Source organism: Hemitrygon akajei, chromosome 4 (genome assembly GCF_048418815.1).
Source record: "Hemitrygon akajei chromosome 4, sHemAka1.3, whole genome shotgun sequence".
Taxonomy (NCBI): domain Eukaryota; kingdom Metazoa; phylum Chordata; class Chondrichthyes; order Myliobatiformes; family Dasyatidae; genus Hemitrygon; species Hemitrygon akajei.
The window spans coordinates 33224045-33245930 of record NC_133127.1 but is presented as its reverse complement, the minus strand read 5'-3'; the positions used below and the strand labels follow the sequence as shown (position 1 = coordinate 33245930).

Below are 21886 nucleotides of genomic sequence, written 5' to 3'. Positions count from 1 at the left end.
GAACAATGTTTTACTGTTTCTGAGGAGCTTCTAACCTGTCAAGATATGGAGGTGAGATCCTCCCGTCTTTACAGTAAACTTCTACCCTTAATTCAACACATGCTTCTTCTATCTTGCATGGCTATTGCAGGTAAGAATATAGTTGATTTAAATATTTTTAGATTTTGGATTTTTTTAAATTGCTGATAATACCAATGATCATGGGTTGCTAGTACCTTTGATTTAAGGAGGAACATCTCAAGTAGGCTTAAGAAGAAGGTTTAGATCTGCAATGTTACATCCAAATAAAAATTAAATGTTGGAGATAATCCACAGTTAACGCAGTATCGGTTGATAGAGTAGCAATCTGCTGGAGGAACTCAGCAGCTTCTGTTGAGGAAAAATAAATGCTGATGTTTTGGGTTGAAACTTTGTATCAAGACTTTCCCCTTCATCCCAACAAATGTTGCTCAAGCCTAGCAGATTGTTTATTGCTCCAGATTCCAGCCAGTCCCTTGTGTCTCTATAGATTTCAGGTCAGTGATCCTTTATCAAACTTGGAACATTGAGAAAATAAACATATTCTATGTCATAGAGAAGTCGAACAATGCAGAACAAAGCAAATGCCCTGAGAAAGGGAGCAGAAAGGTTTTTTAAAGACCTGCTGAATATCACCAGATTTTGTTTTAATTTATAATTTTCAGCATCTGTGGTTTTATTTGATTTTGTGCTACATTTCAAAACGGCTCATTAGGCTACAAGTTATGTTTGATGAGCAAATGGAAGCATCATATTTGGCTACATGATGAACTGTGGACATGTATAGAAATGACCATCCCATAAATAGAGTTCTGGTTTTGATGCACGAACATTCCAGTTCATCAGATATGGAAATAATTTTATATTAAGAGGTGGTGGATTTTTAGTTACTATTCAGATTTCAGGATGTCAGCCATGCAGTCAAGACCAACATTTATTGCTATACCTAATTCAATACTTTTCCCCTCTTGAGTCTTTTATTATTGACACCTGTGCCAAGGTACAGTGAAAAACTTGCCTTGCATACTATCTGTACAGATCAATTCTTTAAAATGGTATGTTGAGGTAGTACAAGGTAAAACAATAACAAAATGCAGAATAAAGTGTTAGAGTGCAGAGAAAGCACAGTGCGGACAGATGGTAAGGTGCAAGATACATTGTGGGATTAAGAGCCCATTTTATTGTACTGGGGAAACATTCACTTGTCTTATAATGGTGGAACAGAGGCTGTCCTTGAGCCTGGTGGTACATGCTTTCAGGCTTTCGTATCTTCTGCCCGATGGGAGAAGGAAGAAGAGAGAATGCCCAGTGTCTTTGATTATCTTGGCTCCATACTGTGGCAGAAGTACAGACTGAATCTATAGAGGAGAGGCTGCTGGAAGGATTGCATAAAAGATTTACAAGGACTTTGCCAGGACTCAAAGGACTGAGTTTTTGAGATGTTCAACAATCTAAGACTTTATTCATTGAGCAGAGGAAAAAGGATGGGTGATCATAGAGAGGTATAAAAAACCATGAGGAGGCATATATAAGGGTGAATGCGTAGTCTTTTTCTCAGGTCAACATCGTTTGGATTGAACTGTGAGAGGAAGTCATTCAGACTGGTACATTTATAAGGCATATGGACAAATGCATGAACAGAGAAGATTCAGAGCAGGGGTACCCAACCTTTTTTAAGCCATGGACCCTACCATTAACCGAGATGTCTGTGGATCCCAATTTGGGAGCTCTTGGTTTAGAGGGATATGGGCCAATTGCAGACAAATGGAACTAGCTTAGATGGGCATCTTGTTTGACATGAGTGGTTGGGACTGAACAGCCTGGTTCAGTGCTGTATGACTCTACGAGCAGCCTTGTTGAGCCGCTGCAAATCTGGTGAGGGTTGTGGATTTGAGAGCTGCTGTTCAAGTATCACAGGAAAGTAACTGAAGCGCATTTTGCACCTGGAATAAAAAATGGCAACTGATGTGCTCTCTGGTGGAAGGACTAGATGGTTAGTTGTTGTGAGTGGGATGCCCACCTAGTGGTCTGTGTATCCTGCCTGATGTTGAGTTCCTTCATATAGGCAGTTGGAGGATATTCTACCCCACTCCTGAAATGCGTCTGCAGATTGTGGAGAGAATTTAGATTTCCACACAGCATGCTACCCATTCTGAACTGCTCAAGGAGCCAGAGTTTTTATTTGGCCGGTTCAGCTAAGTTACCAGCCCCCTAGAGTTGAAGGTTGAGAGCACATTGATAGAAAGCTTCTGAAAACCAATCAGATATAACAGCAAAGAAATACAGATAGCCTCGAAAGTTTTTACACGGTATATAAAGTTCAATACAGATACATTTCTTTTTGCGCCAAAATAGGGACATCACTACTTGCTGATGTCAATCTGACCGGCAAGAGAGTGAAGGAAGTCAGAATGAGTAAGTACTAAATTTTGTAAGTTTTAGATAGTCAGTTTACAATACAAAACTAGGGAAATGAATCTAAACAAGGGAAATTATATAGCAGTGAGACGTGAGTTGCAATGCTAGGTTGTGGAGTTTCATTAAAAGGCATGATATTTGATAGGTAATAGGTGACATTTAAAGCAGAAGTACAGGATCAATGACTATTATAATTCTATCCTTGACTAACTTTAAAATGCACAAGGATAAATAACCCAACTTTGGCTAATATTAGCTAAAGATTATATTAGATCCAGTGAAGAGTAGCTTTGCAAACCTAAGTATTAGGAGTAGTTTAGATTTCAGCTAAGTGAAAAAAAATTAAAAGAGCACAAGTAGGGACTGAGAGTACACTTGCTGAGAACATAAACTTAGACTCCAGCAGTTCCTCCAGATAGCTAAAAAGAGAAAGTCAAAATGGTGTCAAACATAAATCTCCAGTAAAAATGGGAGAATTCATCATAGGAAGTGATGGATGAATTAAGTAGTTCCACTGTGACAGAGGAGAACACAAGTAAACCCACAGAAATGTTAAGGAACCAGGAATCTAATGAAATTGGAGGATTAAGAACAAAAATGAAGAAAACAATGCTGATGAAATTAATGGCACCCAATAAATCCCCAGGACTTGATCATTTGCAGCCTAGAAGACTGAAGGTAGCCATTAGAAACAGTGGATGCAGTAGTAATCATTTCCAAAGTTCTATAGTCCATGAAATAGTTTTGGCACATTAAAAATTGGCAAATGTAATTGCCATTGGTGGATATTGTAATTGGTGGATATTGCAGGGATCAGTGTTTGGGCATTAGTCATTCATAATATTTATCAATGATTTAGATGAGGAAGAGAATGTAATATTACAACTTTTGCTGCTGCCCTTAAACGTAAGTGGGATTATAAATTGTGAGGAGGATGCAAGGGGTTTCATGGCAAAGTAGATAGACTGAGTTTATGGGCAAGGACATGGCAGATGTGGTTTAAAGATGATAAGTATGAAGTTAGCCACATTGGTAATAATACAATGAAGGTGCATCGTATTATTTAAAATGTTATAGTGGGAAGCATTGATGTAGATATCCTTGACGATGAGCCACCAAAACAAATCTCATGGCAGGCAGTTAAGAAGGCAAGTCTTTTATGACTTTCATAATGGAAGGATTTGAATATTGGAGTAAAGATGTCTTGGTAAATCATAAATTCCTTGGTGATACCACAAATGGAATATTGTGAACAATTTTAGTCTCCTAAACCACATACAATAAATAATGTATATGCCACTGAGGGAGAACTAAAATGATTCTGAGAATGGTGGAACTGTCATACAAGGATAGATTTTATTCATCACAACTTAGAAAACATGAGAGGACAACTAAATAAACATACAATACTTTCAGGCAATAATAATTGGACAGCTAAAGGATTTTTCCCCTGGCTGGGACACCTGGATCGAGAGGTCACAATGTCACGTTACAGTGCAAAAGATTTAGTACTGAGCTGAGGAAGAGACCTATCCTGAAGAAAGGTCTCAGCACAAACTGTTGACTGTTTATTAATTTCTATGGATGCTGTCTGACCTGTTGAGTTCCTCCAGCATCTTGCTGAGGAGACTTTTCACCCATAGGGTGGTGAGCTGTGGAATTCACTGCCACCAAGCTTACTGGGATCGAGCCTCAATTTTTTTTTGAACAAAATAGATATGTTTGTAGATACAAAAGACATCATGGAGTATTGGGAGAGAACAGGAATGTGGTACTGAAATAGATGATAAACACGGCTGGCACTGTTCTATATTCTAAATCTTCTGTACATGTTGCCTGGTCTGGATATTTTCAACTGTGCCTTGATATCTTGTAGAGAGGACCAAGTTGGTCAAAGCAGGGCTTCTGTGAGGGTGGAATATCAGGTAGATGTCAAAACAGATCATCTATTCAGCACATCTGGCTGGAAATGATAGCAAATGCTTCAGCCCTTCCCTCGATTGTTATAATCATTCAGCATGTGGACATTCTTCTCCTGTTTATTGTCTATTTGTCCAACACACCTCAAAATGAGATTTGGTACATAGAACACAGAACAGGCACAATGATGTTGTGCTGAACTAATTCAATTCGTAATAAAAAGTCCAACAAAAGTAATCTGTCTGCACAATGTCCATCTCCTTCCATTTCCCACACATTCATGTGCCTTTCCAAGAACCTCTTGAATGCCTATATTGCATTTGACTCCACCACCACCTGTGGCAGCTTATTCTTCTTACATTAAAAGAATGCCCTCTGGAATAAGACCTTTCAACCCTAGAAAAAAGATAGCAGCTATCTATTCTGTCCATGCCTCTCAGATCTCCCCTCAGCATCCACTGCTCTAGAGAAAACAACCCAAGTTTATCCAACATCTCCTCATAGCAGATGCCCTCCAATCCAGGTAGCATCCTGGTAAACATTTACTGCACCCTCTCCAAAGCCTTGACATTCTTCCTATAATGACACAACCAGAATTCAATACAATACCCCAGATGTAGCCTAACGCGTGTTTTATAAAGGTGCAACATAATTTCCCGACTCTAGAATTCAGTTCCTCGACTAATAAAGACAAGGATACCAAATGCTTTCTTTACACCTTATCAACATGTAGCCTCTCTCAAGAAGCTATAGACTTGAACACCAAGATCCTTCTGCACGTCAGCGCTGTTAAGGGTCTTGTCATTAACAGAACACTATTCCTTTACATTTGATCTCCCAAAGTGCATAACCTCATAATTGGCCTGATTAAGTTCCATCCACCATTTCTCCACCTATATCTGTAACTGATCTCTATCCTGTTGTGTTTTTGCCAGTCATCTATGTTATCCACAACATCAACAATACTTACATCACCTTCATTGACTGATAATAAAACAAACAGCTTAGGATCCAGTACAGATCCTTGCAGAACACCATGAGTCACAGACCTCCAGACCAAATAAGTCTATTGACCAGTACCCTCTTTCTTCTATTGGCAAGCCAAGTGACTTATCCACCACGGATCCCATGCATCTTAATCTTCTGGCTGAGCCACCCATGAGGGAACTTGACCAATACCTTAATAAAATCCATGTAGGCAATATCCACAGTTCAACCTTCATCAATTATCCGTGTCAAAAACTCAGTTAATTTAGTCAGACATGACATTTAGTCATGCCCCGCACAGTGCCATACTGACTGTCCTAGTCATGTTTTCCAAATGCTTAGAGATCATATTCCCTCAGAATCATCTCCATTAACTTTCCTTGAACTGATGTAAAACTCACTAGTAAATAGTTTCTAGGATTGTACCTATTTCACATTGGCTACTTGCCAGTTCTTCTGGATCTGGTCTGTGACTAGACAAGAGACACAAAGATATTGATCAAGGTCACAGCAATCTTATCTCTGCCTCTCTCAATAACTTGAGGTATATCCCATTGGGTTCTGGGGACTTATCCACCTTAATGTTCTTTAAGAGACTAAACACTACCTCCTCCTTTAGCTCAAAATACTCCACCTCAGTGTGTGCAGATGCCTGATCTGATCCATTGTATGATTGTTTAGTCCTCTTTGTTGCATGCTACTTTAGTTGTTTAGTGCTCCTATGGTTCTGCTCATGTGTCTAAAGATATGTTGCCTTGAGTTCTTAATTATCAGCTGTTAGTCAATTCTCCTAACTCACCGAAACCTCACAGTGGGTGTTTGTCTTCTGTTCTTAGAATTTTCACGTGTACATCTTCCTGCGCCTCAGTGGGGATCAGTCATGATGATAGTAAGGTCCTACGTAGGAGGTTGGTCAAGAAGGTTCAGTTGCTCGTCATTCAATATGAGGTGGTAAATTGGATTAGACATTTGTTCTGTGAGAGAAGCCAGAGAGTGGTGGTAAAAGGTTGCCTTTCTGAAGACCTGTGATTAGTGGAGTACCACAGTGATTAGTTTGTCTTCTATATCAATGATCTGGATGAAAATGTGGTTAACTGGATCAGCAAATTTGCTGATAACAGCAAGACTGGGGGTGTAGTGGATAGCTAAAAAGAATATCGTGGTTTGCAGCAGGATCTGGACCAGTTAGAAATGTGGGCTGAAAAATGACAGATGGAATTTAATGCAGACAAGTGCAAGGTGCTACACTTCAGTGGGACCAACCAGGGTAGGTTTTACACACAGGAGTGTTGTAGAACAAAGGGATCTGGGAATACAGGTCCATAGTTCATTGAAAGTGGCATCACAGATAGGTGGGGTCATAAAGAAAGCTTTTGGCACATTGGCCTTCATAAATCCAAGTACTGAGTACAGAACACAACACACAAAATGCTGGTGGAACACAGCAGGCCAGGCAGCATCTATAGGGAGAAGCGCTGTCGACGTTTCGGGCCGAGACCCTTCGTCAGGACTATCAGAGTACTGAAGTAACTGAGTACAGAAGATGGGATGTCATGTTGATGTTGTCTAAGACATTAGTGAGGCCTGATTTGGAGTATTGTGTGCAGTTTTGGTCATCTGCCTATGGAAAAGATGTAAATTGGTTTGAAAGAGTACAAAGAAAATTTATAAGAATGTTGCCGGGACTGGACTACCTGAGTTATAAGGAAAGATTGAATAGGCTAGGACTTTATTCCTTGGAATGTAGAAGCTTGAGAGGAGATTTGATAGAGGTTTACAAAATTATGAGGGGTGTAGATAGGGTAAATGTAAGCAGGGTGTTTCCACTGAGGTTGGGTAGGACTACAACCAAAGCTGTCAGTTAACATTGATCATCATTGAAGATTGTTTCCGATGTTGGGGAAGTCCAGAACGAGGGGTCACAGTTTAAGGATAAAGGGGAAGCCTTTTCGGACCGAGATGAGGAAAAACTTCTTCACACAGAGAGTGATGAATCTGTGGAACTCTCTGCCACAGGAAACAGTTGAGGCCGGTTCATTGGCTATATTTAAGAGGAAGTTAGACATGGCCCTTGTGGCTAAAGGGATTAGGGGGTATGGAGAGAAAGCAGGTACAGGGTTTTGAGTTGGATGATCAACCATGATCATACTAAATGGCGGTGCAGGCTCAAAGGGCCAAATGGCCTACTCCTGCACCTATTTTCTATGTTTCTATCCACAAATTTTCAGTTTATCCTAGACAAGAAAGTAGGAGTCAGGAACATTGCCTAATTTGTAATATCTCCCTTATTGCCAATAATAGTTAATTGAAATGAATGATGAATAATTAATCATGGGTTAAAGGTGAAAGGTGAAAAGATTAAGGGGAACATGAGGGGAAACATTTTTCACTCAGAGGATCATGAGAGTGTGGAACAAGCTGCCAGCACAAGTGATGCAACCAAGCTTGATTTCAACATTTAAGAGAAGTTCGGATAGGTACCTGGATGCAAGAGGTGTGGGGACTCGGGGGGGGGGGGGGGGGGGTTGCTATGCTCCCAGTGCAGATCGATCGGAGTAGGCAGTTTGGCACAGACTAAACCCACTTAAAAAACAACACTCTGTTCTACGCAGAGCAGTGGTAAAATATAATTTCCATGCAAGGCAGGCTTGACAATTTTCTTAGAGAAGTACAGCATAGAAACATGCCCTTCGACCCTTTTCTATGAATCTATATAAGAAATATATCTGTAATAGTGTTTTCTTCCAGTGGGGAAGTAAATGCAATAATTAGAAGTAAAGATATGCGCTTGTAAAAGCAGAGATAAATCTTTTTATTTATAGTAAACACTAAGTACACTGCAGATGCTGTGGTCAAAGCAAAACGTATAACATGCTGGAGGAACTCAGCAGGTTGGGCAGCATCCGTGGAAACGAGCAGTCAACATTTCGGGCCGAGACCCTTGACCTTTCCCCTTACTGGTTTTTCACCTGGCACATACCAGACTTCTCCTTCCCACCCTCCCCCCACCTTCTTTATGGGGCCCCTGCCCCCTCCCTCTTCAGTCCTGATGAAGGGTCTCGGCCCAAAACGTTAACTGTTCGTTTCCACGGGTGCTGCCCGACCTGCTGAGTTCCTCCAGTGTGTATGTACGTGTTTCTATTTATAGGACTGACCAAGAAACTTGTCGTCTGTGCACGTTTGTCTTGTGTGGAAGTTATATTTTATCATCGATCTGTGCAGAACAGAGTGTGGTTTTTCAAGTGGGTTGTTTGGAAAGTTTGTGATGGAAACCAACACTACAAAGTTTTTCAAGGTTAAATTCCATTACTTCATGATGTGTTGATGAATTATTCATCATTCATTTCAATTAATTATCAGGCAATAAGGGAGATATCATAAATCAAACAATGTTCCTGACCCATACTTTCTTGTCTAGAGTAAACTGAAAATATGTGGATGATCAATGTTAACTGAAAGCTTAATAGTCATTTTTCAGAAGTGTTAGCATGTTATTTAAAAGCTAAAGTTAAGTCTGTCCCGAGCCTTATAGGCTCATCAGGCCAGTGCTTATGCTGGTTTCCGTGGTGTGAAGCATGTTATTTCATTGTACGGTAGTTAAATACTTAAAGCACATTAGTACTCATTCACTCCCTTGTAGCCCTTGCACTATACAACAGTAAAACAATTTATTTCTGCAGTTTTCAACTGGTTGAAACTGCTAAGAGGAACTCAGCTCCTTCAGCTAAACATCTGAGAAAATCTTTTGTTTTCTCTATGGGTTTTTCTGTTTCACAAAGTTATTTTTTCTCTTATTTCATTTGTTCTTATTCCGCTTCTTTTCGTCTACCGGTAGAGCCCATTGCTAGACTGGTCAATATTACACATTCATTGATAACTTTGGAAACAGAGTGGAATAAAGACTTCAAGGAGAATAAAGTTGGAGGAATATGGGCAGAACAAAGCAATAGGACAAATCTTAGAAAGCAATGGAGTCAACTTAATGGACAACAGCCTCCTTGGAACCTCCCACTCTGAATCCACCGCTACTTACAAAGCTATCTCAGTATTGAAAGTGCATGTCCATTGTCAGTGACTTGGAAAGTATTTATTATAAAAGTTGTGGTGCTTACAATCTAAATACTATTCCCTACATACTGTACACACGAGATTCTGCAGATGCAAAGCAACACAAGATGGAGGAGCTCAGCAGGTCAGGCAGCATCTATGGAAAGGAGTAAGGAGCCAACAATGTTATGTGTTGTAACTTCAAAACATTAAACTAATTCAAGGGAAGATACAGGAGTCCGAAATGTGAGTGAGTCTAACTTCATGTTTACTTTGAGCGAGGGGCGCACATATCACACACATACGTAAAGGGCTGTGAGAGCAGCTGAGAAGGTCATAAGCGTCTCCCTATCATCCATCAGGGACATTTATCAGGAATGCAGCATACACAGGGCCCTTAGTATTATTAAGGATCCCACCCATCCGTCCAGCATCCTCTTTGACTTTCTACTATCAGGCTGGAGACTATGATGCAAAAAAAATGAACGGTCAGGATAGAAACAGTTTCAGGCTATTAGGCTTCTGAGCTCCCTGCCACATCATATTTGAAGTGTCACTAGTTAATCTGTTCCATACCTTACAATACTTAATATTAATGCACTTTAGTTTGTTATTTATGTGTGGTTCATTTGTAGATTTTATCCTTACGTTCATGTTATCGTGTGTTATGTGTACGACTGTGCTTTACACCCTGATTTGAAGAAACATTGTCTCATTTCTATATACATTATACGGTTATATACATGTATATAGTTAAATGACAATAAACTTAACTTAGTTTAATTTTCTTTCCAATTGGCAATATATTGTACCAATTTGCATAGCTCAACTAAATCTTCCTGCAGTATAAAAAGTTCACAGCATACTCTACCCAAAGTGATCTCTCCATTTTACCTTCTACGGATTTAACAAGTATAGCTTGGATTTATGAGTCCAGCTAATCTCTATACAAATGGAGTTAATGGTTGAGGGAGGGGTGCGGAGGTGGTGTGTGATGCAGATGTAAGCTTGAAGTCTTATCAACAGCAAATATTTTTTATGCTGGAACTTCCTAAAGCTACTTAGTTCAACATTGAACAGTTGCAATTTAATAGCCAGACTACTGATTGCATAGTGAGCAGCTGTCTCTTCTGAGAATTCTGTTTCTACTTCTTTCATGAATCAGACTGTTAAGGTGAAACTGGTGTCAATCTACTCTATGCAGATGCCTGGTATCGCTATTTAGACAAGTGCAGTTAAAAGTAAGATATTTTTTTAAAACCATTATGTGTATCTATTCCTTTCTATCACAACTGTTCTCCTTCCTTCTTGTGTTTAAGAGACTGCGGTCTCACTGTGTCTGGATGCATTAAATGATCCTTCAGGTTATAATTACTGATGGATTTGACCAAATTTTGCACTTGGTTTTGATCTTATTCAGCCTTTGCCTCACATTCTCATTGTTGTTTCTGGTTACATTTCATTCAAGTCAGTTCATTGTGATACAGATTAGGAGCACTATGTTAGTCTAGATGCAATGTTGCTTAAACATTCTAATTTCTAAATAGTTCCTTTTTTTTTAACAGACTGTACTTTGGAGTAAACTATTCAAAGATTCCACCACCCCCTTTCATCAGAATATCAGATTCAGATTTAATTATCACATGTGAAATGCAACATTTGCATTAACAACCAACACAGATAAGAATGTGTTTGGTTCTCATTGCAATGACCCAAATTAATAAGTGACCTTGGTTGTTTGTGGGAGATTTTGGACATGGTATGTGGTCAATCGGCCTTCATTTCCATGTGAGTCATCAATAAAGCCATCTGCTATCACTCTGTAAGTTACTTTCCTCCCTTGACGTTTTCTTTAAGCATTCCCATGCAGGTTGTCAAACAGAGCACAGTTCTTTGAAGTGCCTTTTAATAATTATAAGAAGTGAAAAAAAGGCTGAAAGTGGCTAGTTCAACCCCCACCATCAACCTCTCCCTTCATTGACTGGTAACCCAAAAGTGAGGCTGGAGATCATCTGCTCTTTAAGCCTGTCAACAAAATAGCTGCTTTCAAATGTGGGGCATTAACCACAATATTTTCTTCTGTTACTTTCTGCCTTCAGTTCCATTGCCAGGAGGATAACTGTGCCAAGATTACACCCTGATACATGAATGATCAAAACTTAAACTCCTCCAGCTGCAGCTTCAATTCAGCTAGATCTAGCAAGTGCAGTCTCTAGTAGCCCACCTCACAGCAGGAGACCAGGAGGAAACTGGCTCCATAAAGAGTTGTATGATATTGCTGTTCCCACCCTGAAAGGGTCAGAGTCAAGTTGAGTTTATTGTCGTATGCACGTGTACATGTATGCACAGGTGTAAAAAAAAAACTTACAGCATTAGCACAAGCACATATTATCATCCTCAACATTCACAAGAAAGAACAAAAATTATACAAGTAAATGTCAATTGGAGTGCAAAAAGATCAAAGCAGTTACAGTTTTTGCAAAGGAAAACAGGCTGCAAACAGAATGCCTGCCTTCAGCAAGCCCAGCCATACAGCATTTAGATTTGTGCAGAAATGATTAAAAATATGTTTACTTCTTGTGAATAGCAAAGAAGAATAACAAATGAATATGTTTCCGACACCAGTGTCCCTGACCCTGGCTTCAGCCACATACTTGCCTGCTCCAAAGCCCATCTCTGAGCGCAGATCTATTTGTAACTTAAAACTCACCTACAAAACTCTGACAGTTACAGTACTTGGAAAGTCACATAGGTTGAAATAACACACAAGGTTGAGGTAATTTTATGTTTTGGAGGTCAAACATAGGAACATGAGAAATTCTGCGGATGCTGGAAGTCCGAAGAAACACATACATAATGCTAGAGGAACTCAGCAGGCCAAGCGGCACCCTTGGAAACGTTTCGGGCTAAGACCCTTCTTTGGAACTTAAGGAAAGGTTCTGGCCCAGGTTCCTAAACCTGACTGGTCTCTAGCTACAATTTGTTAGACACCACAAGTTTGGTCTCAGGAGGAACGTGCTGCATTCACCCACGTTTGAAGCCTTGAAGTCATGCAGATCAATAGATAGTAAATCAGCACACTTGAGGACTTCCTGTGTGTTTTAACGCTGTGCACTGTTTTAGTAGTCTGCTATTTTCTTTACTCAGAATTAATTAACGTGTTGGTCTGGAAATTATGGGCATGGAAACTCTCAAGGGTCTGAGCCAAAGGCTAATTAACATATTCTGCCACAGAAAGCTATTCAGCCCATCAAGTCTGTGCCAGCTCCCATTAATCCCATTAGCCACCCCCCCCCCCCCCCCCCCGCCATTTCCATGTAGTCTTGTATCATTCCGGGATGATTCCAGGATTGAAAGGCACAAAAGAAATGTTTGATGGCTCTGTGCCTTTATTCACTGGAATTTAGAAGAATCAGGGGTGACTTAATTGAAACCTATTGAATGGTGAAAGGCCTTGATAGAGTGGATGTGGAGGGGATGCTTCCCATGGTGGGAAAATCTACAACCAGAGGACACAGCCTCAGAATAGAGGGGTGTCCTTTTAGAACAGAGATGAGGAGGAATTTCTTTAGCCAGACAGTGGTGAATCTGTGGAATTTGTTGCCACAGGTGGCTGTGGAGGCCAAGTCGTTGGGTCTATTTAAGGCAGCAATTGATGGATTCTTGATTAGTCAGGGTGTGATGGGATATGAGGAGAAGGCAGGAGATTGGGGCTAAAAGGGAAAATGGATCAGCCAGGATGAAATGGCAGAACAGACTCGATGGGCCAAATGGCATAATGCTGCTCCTAAATCTTTCTTATGGTATTTCGTCTCATGTTCCCATCAATTCCCCGTTAATTATTTTACCATTTAGATCTCACAGACGGTCATTTACAGATACTAATTAATACAGTTATACACCAGCACATCTCTGAGATCTCAGCGGAAACTGGAGTTCCCAGAGTAAAGCTTTGTGGTCAGAAGGAGAACGTGCTGACGCGACATCGCGTCATCCATCGAATCTGGGTCCTTGGAGCTGCAAGACAGCAGCAATGGTTCTCTGTCGACGCGCCATTCGGAAACCGAGCTGAGACTGCTAGTGGAGAGGGGACTGTGGTTTTACTTACAGCAGGGCGATGGTAGGATCAGAGCGACATAGCAATGTAGTGCCACATTGGGTCTGTGAGATGGAAGAAGGCACAGCAGGTTTCTTGTCCTGGAGTGTACACACTTAGTTGCCATTTTATGAGATACCTCCTGTACCTACTAAAGTGACCACTGGGTGAATGTCCATGGTCATCTGCTGCTGTAGCCCATCCACCTCAAGCTCTGATGTTTTGTGTATTCAGAGGTGCTTTTCTGCACACCACTGTTGAGGCAAGTGGTCATTTGAGTTACTGTCACCTTCCTGTCAGCTCGAACCAATTTGGCCATTCTCCTCTGACCTCTCTCATTAACAAGGCATTTTCAACCGCAGAACTGCTGCTCATTGGATGTTTTTTGTTTCTCGCTACACTCTCTGTAAACTCTGGAGACTGTTGTGTGTGAAAATCCCAGGGATCAGCAGTTTCCAAGATGCTCGAACCACCCTGTCTGGCACCAACAATCATTCCACGGTCAAAGTCACTTAGATCACATTTCTTCCCCATTCTAGTGTTTGGTCTGAACCTCTTGACCATGTCTGCATGCTCTTATGCATTGATATGCTGTCTCATGATTGGCTGATTAGAGATTTGCCTTAACGAGTCGGTGTAGCTAACAAAGTGGCCACTGAGTGTATACATCCTTCAGGGAAGCGGAGATCCATAACCTAGCAATGCATTGGTCTGCTTTTATTCACAGGTGGAACAGTGGATTTAAAAATTATTCAGCACCCTCCAGAGGCCAATGTTTCTGTGGGCAACCAGGTTGTGATGATGTGCTCCTGGAACAGCAGCCAAATTGAGAGCGTCAGAGTGAATTGGCTAAAGGATGGCATCAATATTTTTTCGAACAAAACAGGAAATTACCAGGATGGAAGAACAAAGTACACTGTTGAAGTGAACAGCTCGAGCCTTACCATTCAGAGTGTCTCACAGAATGACTCTGCGTTCTACCTCTGCGAGGTATTCGTGGAAATTCCATCAGTCAGAAAAGCAAGCGGAGAAGGGACGATATTACGAGTCATTGGTAAGATGATTCATTGTGCTTCTACCTTATGATTTAAATATGCACAACAGACATGTACGTTTTATCTATCATACTTGCAATTTTCCTATCCAGGCAGATTCCAATTGCCACTTCGGATGGAGTCATAGAGTTACACACGGAAAAAAAAATCGCTGAAGGAACTCAGCAGGTCACTGGAGGGAAATGAACAGTTAACATCTTGATTTTCTACCAGGACTATAAAGGAAAAAGGGCAAAACTCAGAATAAGAAGGTGGGGGAGGGGGGGGAGCAATAGCTGCAGGTGATAGGTGAATCGAGGGGAGGGGAATGGGTATGATGTGAGAAGCCGGGAGGTGATAGGTGGAGGAGGCAAAGGGCTAATGAAGATGGAAGCTGATAGGAGCGTATAGTGGACAATGGAATAAAGGAGGTGGATAACCAGAGGGAGAAAGGTGTGGGTCTTGAGGATAGGGAAGGGGAGGAGAAGGGACCAGAGGGACAAGGGAAAACAAATGGGAGGGGAACAGATGGGTGTGGTTACTGAAAGTTAGAGAAATAAATATCGATACCATCAGTTTGGAGGCTTCCAAGAGAAAATATGAGGTGTTCCTCTAATCTGTGTCTTGCCTCAGACAGGGTAGCGGAGACCGAGCACAGACACATTAGTATGGGAATGGGAAGTGGAAGTATGAAATATCCTGGCTGTTATGGCGGATGAAGCGATAGGGAGCAATGGGATGGAAGCTGGCCCTTTGCCCTCCACTTGCCCATGCTGAGCAAGGTGCCTAGCTGAACCAGTCCCATTTGTCTGCATTTGCTGATATGCCTCTAAAGGTTTCCCGTCCATGTACCTGTATAAAATGTCTTTTAAACATTGTAATTGTATCCACGTTACCACTTCCTCTGGCAGTGAGTTCCATATACCCTCCACCATCTCTCTGAAAATCTTGCACTTCAGGTCCCGTTTAAATCTTTCCCCTCTCCCCTTAAACCTATGCCCCGTAGTTTAACACGCTCCTACAATGGGAAGCAGACTATGAACATTCACCTTATGCCCCCAATGACATTATAAAACTAGAAATTGACCCTTCAGGCACCTACACTCCAGAAAGAAAACAGCGCAGCATATGCAGTCTCGCTTTTTAATTTAAAGTAAAGCAAAGACTCTTGAGAAAGCCAAAGAAATGTATTCTGTTACAAATGCACCATCGGGAAGTTTATAATGATGTTTTAAAACCAGCAAAGTAACCAGAACAGTGTCTGGACACGTGCGTCTGTGTTCTACCGTGGTTCTGTGTTGAATTAGATTCCAGGCCTTTGGTATTCCACTGACCTCTGCTGGAATATTATATAATTGCACATAGGGTGCAGTTCAAAACAGTCTGTTAAACATCAGCAGTTAAATATCTTCCAAAAACTCATTAAGCAAGGTCCTTGGTAACAACTAGCTACAAGGAGATGTCTTTACATTCTGCAACTGTAACTCTATTATTTGGTTATAAAGTCATAGAGAAATGCAGCAAGGTTACAGGCCCTGCCACCTAATGAGACCATGATGATTACAAGACCCCACCTGGCTAGTCCCAATACCCTGCATTTGGCCCAGATCCCTCCATACCCCTCTATCTACCTATCCTAGTTCTTTTTAAAAGATGCTGTTGTACCTGCCTCAATCACTTCCTCTGGCAGTTAGTTCCATATACTCAACACCCACTGTGTGGAAAAGTTACCCCTCAGGTGCCTTTGAAATCTCTCCCCCTCTCACCCTAAATCTATGGACCCCTACCCTGGAGAAAAGATTGTTGCATCCACCTTATCTACGCCTCTCATAACTTTAAACATTTTTATAAAGTCACCCCTCATTCTCCTATGCTCCAAGGAATAAAGACCTAATCTGTCCAACCTCCCCCATAACTCAGGCCCTCCAGTGCTGGCAACATCGTCGTGAATCTTTTCTGCACTATCTTCAGGTTAACCACATCTTTTCTGTAACAGAGTGACTTAAAGTGTGCAGAGTACTCCAAGTGCAGCCTCACTAACAACTTAATCACCTGCAATACAACAACCTAGTTCCAATACTCATTGTTCTGACAAATGAAAACCAGCATGTTAAATCGCAATTTCACCACCGTATCTAACTGTGACACCACTTTCAATGAACTATCCATTTGTACTCCTAAGACCCTCTGTTCCAATGCACTCCCTTGTGCCTTACTATTTGCAGTGTAAATCCTACTCTGGTTTGACTTCCCAAAATTCATCACCTCACACTTACCTGCATTGAAATCTATTTGCCAATGCTCAGATTCATTTATTTATCACATGTACCTTGAAACATATAGAGGGACATGTCGTTTTACGATAACAACCAACACAAGATGTGCTGGGGCAACCCACAAGTGTCCCAAACCAACTTCCTAACTCATCAAGATCCCCCTGTGATGTCAGATAATCTTTTTCCCTGTCTGCAATACCTCCTAATTTCAAGACATCTGCAAAGTGAATGATCAAGTCTTCTGCACATGCATCCAAAATCAAATTAGATAAAAACAGAAAACACTGGAAATAGTCAGTAAGTTAAACAGCACCTGTAGAAAGACAAGCAGAGTTTTAGGTTGGTAACCTATCCTGGTTCTGACAAAAGGTCGTTGGTCTGGAACATTAACTCTGATTTTTTTCTTCCTACAGAGAGAGAGAATAGAGGGATGTGGACATTGCATTGGCAGAAGGGTTTACTTATAGTAATGAAAAAAATGCTTACTGTAATTTTATAATAATTAGTTATAAATATTTACAGTAATTTCTGCATATTGCACAGTACTGCTGCTGCAAAACAACAAATTTCACAACACATTTTGGTGATAATAGACCTGGTTCTGATTTAGTGAGGCATTTAATTCCTAGTTTAATTAGTTAAGGGCCTGCTCCTGTACTATGTTCTATGTTCTAGAGGTGGCCTGATCACTGAATGTTCCTAGCACTTCCTGTTTTCATTACTGATTTCCAAACCCACAGCTCTGACGAGTTAAACTAATAAACTGCATATCATGCCTTGGTCGGACCACCTAAGGGTACTAGAGTCCTCCAGACTCCAAAGTTCCTCCTTCCATAATTATTTTCACCTCTGCTTTGTTTTATTCATCTGTGTACCTGTGCCTTGTTTTGTTTGCCTATTTAAGTTTCCTCTGGTTTGTTCAATTTTGCTCAGTCTTGAGCCTACCCCACCCTGTGTGTAGTGATTTTCGAGTCCTAGCCTGTGTTCTCTACTAACCAATCCACAAGTGAAGATTCTTTGTTAATACCATCCTCGTCTCTTGTCTCCTCATCACTTGAGTCCACCTGGTCTAAGTCCCTCTTGGTAGCCTACTAGTTAACCATAGGGAACTTCATTGTAACATCCCCGGTTCAAACCCAGCTACAACCCCTTTGACACTGCATGTATAAAAAAACTGTTATTTGGGGATTGGGGAATTTCAGTTATTGCCTTCAGTCGGGATAATGCTCCTCTAACCCCCTTTGATGTTGGTCTCACTGTGATTAAAGGATAATGCTGAAGCATGCGCTCAATACACCACCACCAATACTGCGCACTATCTGCAGGATTTTCTGCAGCAACTTGGCAAAACTTCTTCAAAGATACTTCCCTGGTTCCGATTTAGATTTATTTATCACATGCACATCGAAGCACAAGTGGAATGTGGCATTTGTATTAATGGCCAACACATCCAAGGATGTGCTGGGGGGCAGCCCACAGTGTCTCCACATATTGCAGCCCCAGCATAGCTGCCTACAAAGCTCAGCAGAACAGCACAAGCTGCAACACGAGAACAACAGCAAAGCAAGCTCTTTTCCCACCCACCTCTTCACACACACAGACAGGCCTCCAACCCCAGGACAGGCCACTTCCGGACCTCCAGTCCTTGGCCTCAAATTCTCTGTAGCTGTCTCATAGACAGGGGTGGTTACTAAAGCTGATCTTGCAAATGATTCCCACACCCTCCAGCATGTAGAAGAATACAAGCACCAGAACCAGTGAATGCAAGCAGGTTTTTCCACTGAGGCTAGGGGAGGGAAAAAAACAGAGGACGTGGGTTAAGGGTGAAGGGGGAAAAGTTTAAAGGGAACATGGGGGGGGGGCTTCTTCACACAGAGAGTGGTGGGGGTGTGGAATGAGCTGCCAGATGAAGTGGTAAATGCGGGCTCACTTTTAACATTTAAGAAAAACTTGGACAGGTACATGGATGAGAGGTGTATGGAGGGATATGGTCCAGTTGCAGGTCAGTAGGACTAGGCAGGAAAATGGTTTGGCACAGCCAAGAAGGGCCAAAGGGCCTGTTTCTGTGCTGTAATGTTCTAACACCACCATTTCCGATCTCTACAACAAGTCACATGCTATCATAACTTGCACATATATCTCCGCTCCTTCTTGGATCAACATCATCATTTCCATAATAAATACAAAGGGAAATACTTGACAAAAATCAGTAATTTCCTTCCCAACGGTCACACAGTACAGCTACTCCTGCAGTAATCCAAGAAGGTCACCTCCTCCTTCTTGAGGGCAGTTAGAAATCAAAGTCAAAGAATTTAATATTGTCAAAGTATATTTATGTCACTATACCTTGAGATTCATTATCTTGTAAGAACTTACAGGAAAATAAATAAAATAGAATTTATAAGAAATTATACATATAGACTGATAAACAACCGGTGTGCAAAAGAAGACATATTGTACAAATATATATATATATATAAATAATGCTGAGAACATGAGTTGTAAAGAATCTTTGAAAGTGAGTCCATAGATTATGGGATCAGTTCAGTGTTGAGCTGAGTGGAGATATCCATGCAGACATTAACTGTTCCTGGACCTGGTGGTGTGTGGCCTGAGGTTCCTATACCTCCTGCCCAATGGCAGCAGTGTGAAGAGAGCATGGTCTGGGTGCTGGGGTCCTGCTTTCTTGGGGCAGTGCTCCTTGTAAATGGTGGGGAGGGTTGTGTCTGTGATGGATTGAACTCTATCTACCACTGTCTGGAGATTTTCTTTAATAGAATGTCTATTTTTAATATAGATATCCCCACTAAGTCGGATCTGGTCACCTGGATTCTGGTAGCCATCAGTCCCATAATACTGATCGTGTTCATATCTTTGTGCTACTGCTTCTGGAGAATGAAATGCTCACAGCGGAATGGTGAGGATCACACAACTCAGGAGAAAAATACAAATGCATTCTGATTTAAAAGTTTCTATTGTTCCCTGTGTTAGGAATTATGTCTTCATTTATGGAAGTAGAACATCCAAATGAATTGCACTCAGATAGTTTGGTTGCAAAAGCAGATATGAAATCTGAAATAGAAACAATGGTTGGCCTTTTTGACTTTTAGCCCATTGTGCCTTTCAATAAGCTCATGCTGATTTTTTACTTCAGCCTCGTTTTCCTGCACTAACCTCATACCTTTTGATTCCATTAATACTTATTATCAATCTCTTTAAGGACATAAATGACACTAACTGAAGAACAGTTAATATACAAGGGGTGTTTGATAAGTTCGTGGCCTAAGGTAGAAGGAGTCAATTTTAGAAAACATAGCACATTTATTTTTCAACATAGTCCCCTCCTCCATATACACACTTAGTCCGGCAGTCGTGGAGCATACGGATCTTGGACCTCCAAGAAAATGTCCACAGCGGGGCTGATTGATAAGTTTGTGGCCTAAGGTAGAAGAAGATGAGTTATACGGGTCTTGTTACATGCACATGCAGTTCAACTCTTTGAGTGAAAATGCAGAAAGTTTGAAGTTAATAACTCAACAGGGGTGATTGATAAGTTCATGGCCCAAGGTAGAAGTGCTTCAAACTCTGCATAATCACTCAAAGAGTTGAACTGCATGTGCATGTAACGAGAGCTGTATAACTCATTTCCTTCTACTTTAGGCCACAAACTTATCCATCACCCCCGCTGTGGACACTTTCTGGAGGCCCAAGATCTGTATCCTCCACGACCGCTGGACTAAGTGTGTAAATGTAGGAGGGGACTATGTTGAAAAATAAATGTTCTAGGTTTTCTAAAATCGACTCCTTCTACCTTAGGCCACAAACTTATCAATCACCCCTCGTATGGAAGGAAGGTCTAATCAGAATTCCAGGCACAGTTTGACTGAGATGGTTCAAAGTTCACTCTTCAGCGATATCCCTAGCCCTTGTAAAACAACATTTGTTTCTGTCAACATGTTCATAACTTAACATTTTTGTCATGTCTACAAAGTATGATCCCATACTTGCCAGCACTATAATCCATCTGGTAGAGGAAAGCAAATAAGAATGCATTTGTTGGAATTTGAAACAAGAACTGATCTGCTGGAAGAGCCCAGCGAGTCGAATAGCACCTTTGGAAAGAGAAAGCAGTTAATGTTTCAAGTCAAGGACTCCTCATCAAAACTGCTTCAGAATCCACTTGATGAAGGGTCTTTGACCTAAACCATTAACTGGTATCTCTTTCTACAGATGCAGCTCAAACTGGCTGAGTTCTTCTAGCGTTCGTTTGGCACAGTTTTGCTCATTTGTTTGATCTACCAATACCTCCTTGTAAGTTATTTTTTCCCTTGGCAATGCCAGCATCAGCATACTTGCTTTTCAATCCCATCTTTTATAAAATTGCTGAATAATTGTGGCCCCAGAACAAATTGCTATGGGTATCCATTTGACATACCCTTCCAACAACAATAACTATCCATTCTCCCAACACTGTATCTTACCCTTAGTCAATTTCCAAGCCAGGTAAACAACTTATCATCAATTCCTTGATTTTCAGCTTGTAGAACTGGACTTTTAAATGGGCCTTTATCACACACCTTCCAGAAGTCCACAAACATAACATAAGCATTCGCCACCCGGTTCCCCACTTTAACCACGTGCAAAATTTCCATCAGAGTCACTAGACTTGACCTACCTCTTACAAATCTATAAGACCATAAGATATAGGAGGAGAAGTAGGCCATTTGGCCCATCAAGTCTGCTCCACCATTCGATCATGGGCTGATCCAATTCTTCCAGTCATCCCCACTCCCCTGCCTCCTCCCCATACCCTTTGTTGCCCCGGCTAATCAAGGACATAGGAACAGAATTAGGACATTTTGTACTTGATGGTAGAGCCCATCAAGTCTGCTCTACCACTCCATCACGGCTGATTTATTATCTCTCTTAATCTCCTCCTGCCTTCTCCCCGTAACCTTTGATACCCTGACTAATCACTGTCCTTCTGTTAAAGACGTTCAATCACTCTGTCCTTTATTACAGACCAGTCATTTTCTGATGCAGAATATTAGACTAAGTGAGATATAGGGCTGGAAATTTATTCACACAAC

At 41.2% G+C, this 21886-nt stretch overlaps 1 protein-coding gene across 1 annotated transcript in view; it reads left to right on the top strand.

Annotated features, from left to right (window-relative positions):
* LOC140725900 (uncharacterized) overlaps positions 1-21886 on the top strand; it is a 55835-nt gene continuing 33949 nt past the window's right edge. Inside the window, exons 1-3 of the mRNA XM_073041837.1 lie at positions 1-130; positions 14214-14540; positions 19594-19713. Of these exons, the coding sequence (XP_072897938.1) occupies positions 46-130; positions 14214-14540; positions 19594-19713 (532 nt within the window). The 5' untranslated portion in view covers positions 1-45. The remainder of the gene's footprint in view (positions 131-14213; positions 14541-19593; positions 19714-21886) is intronic.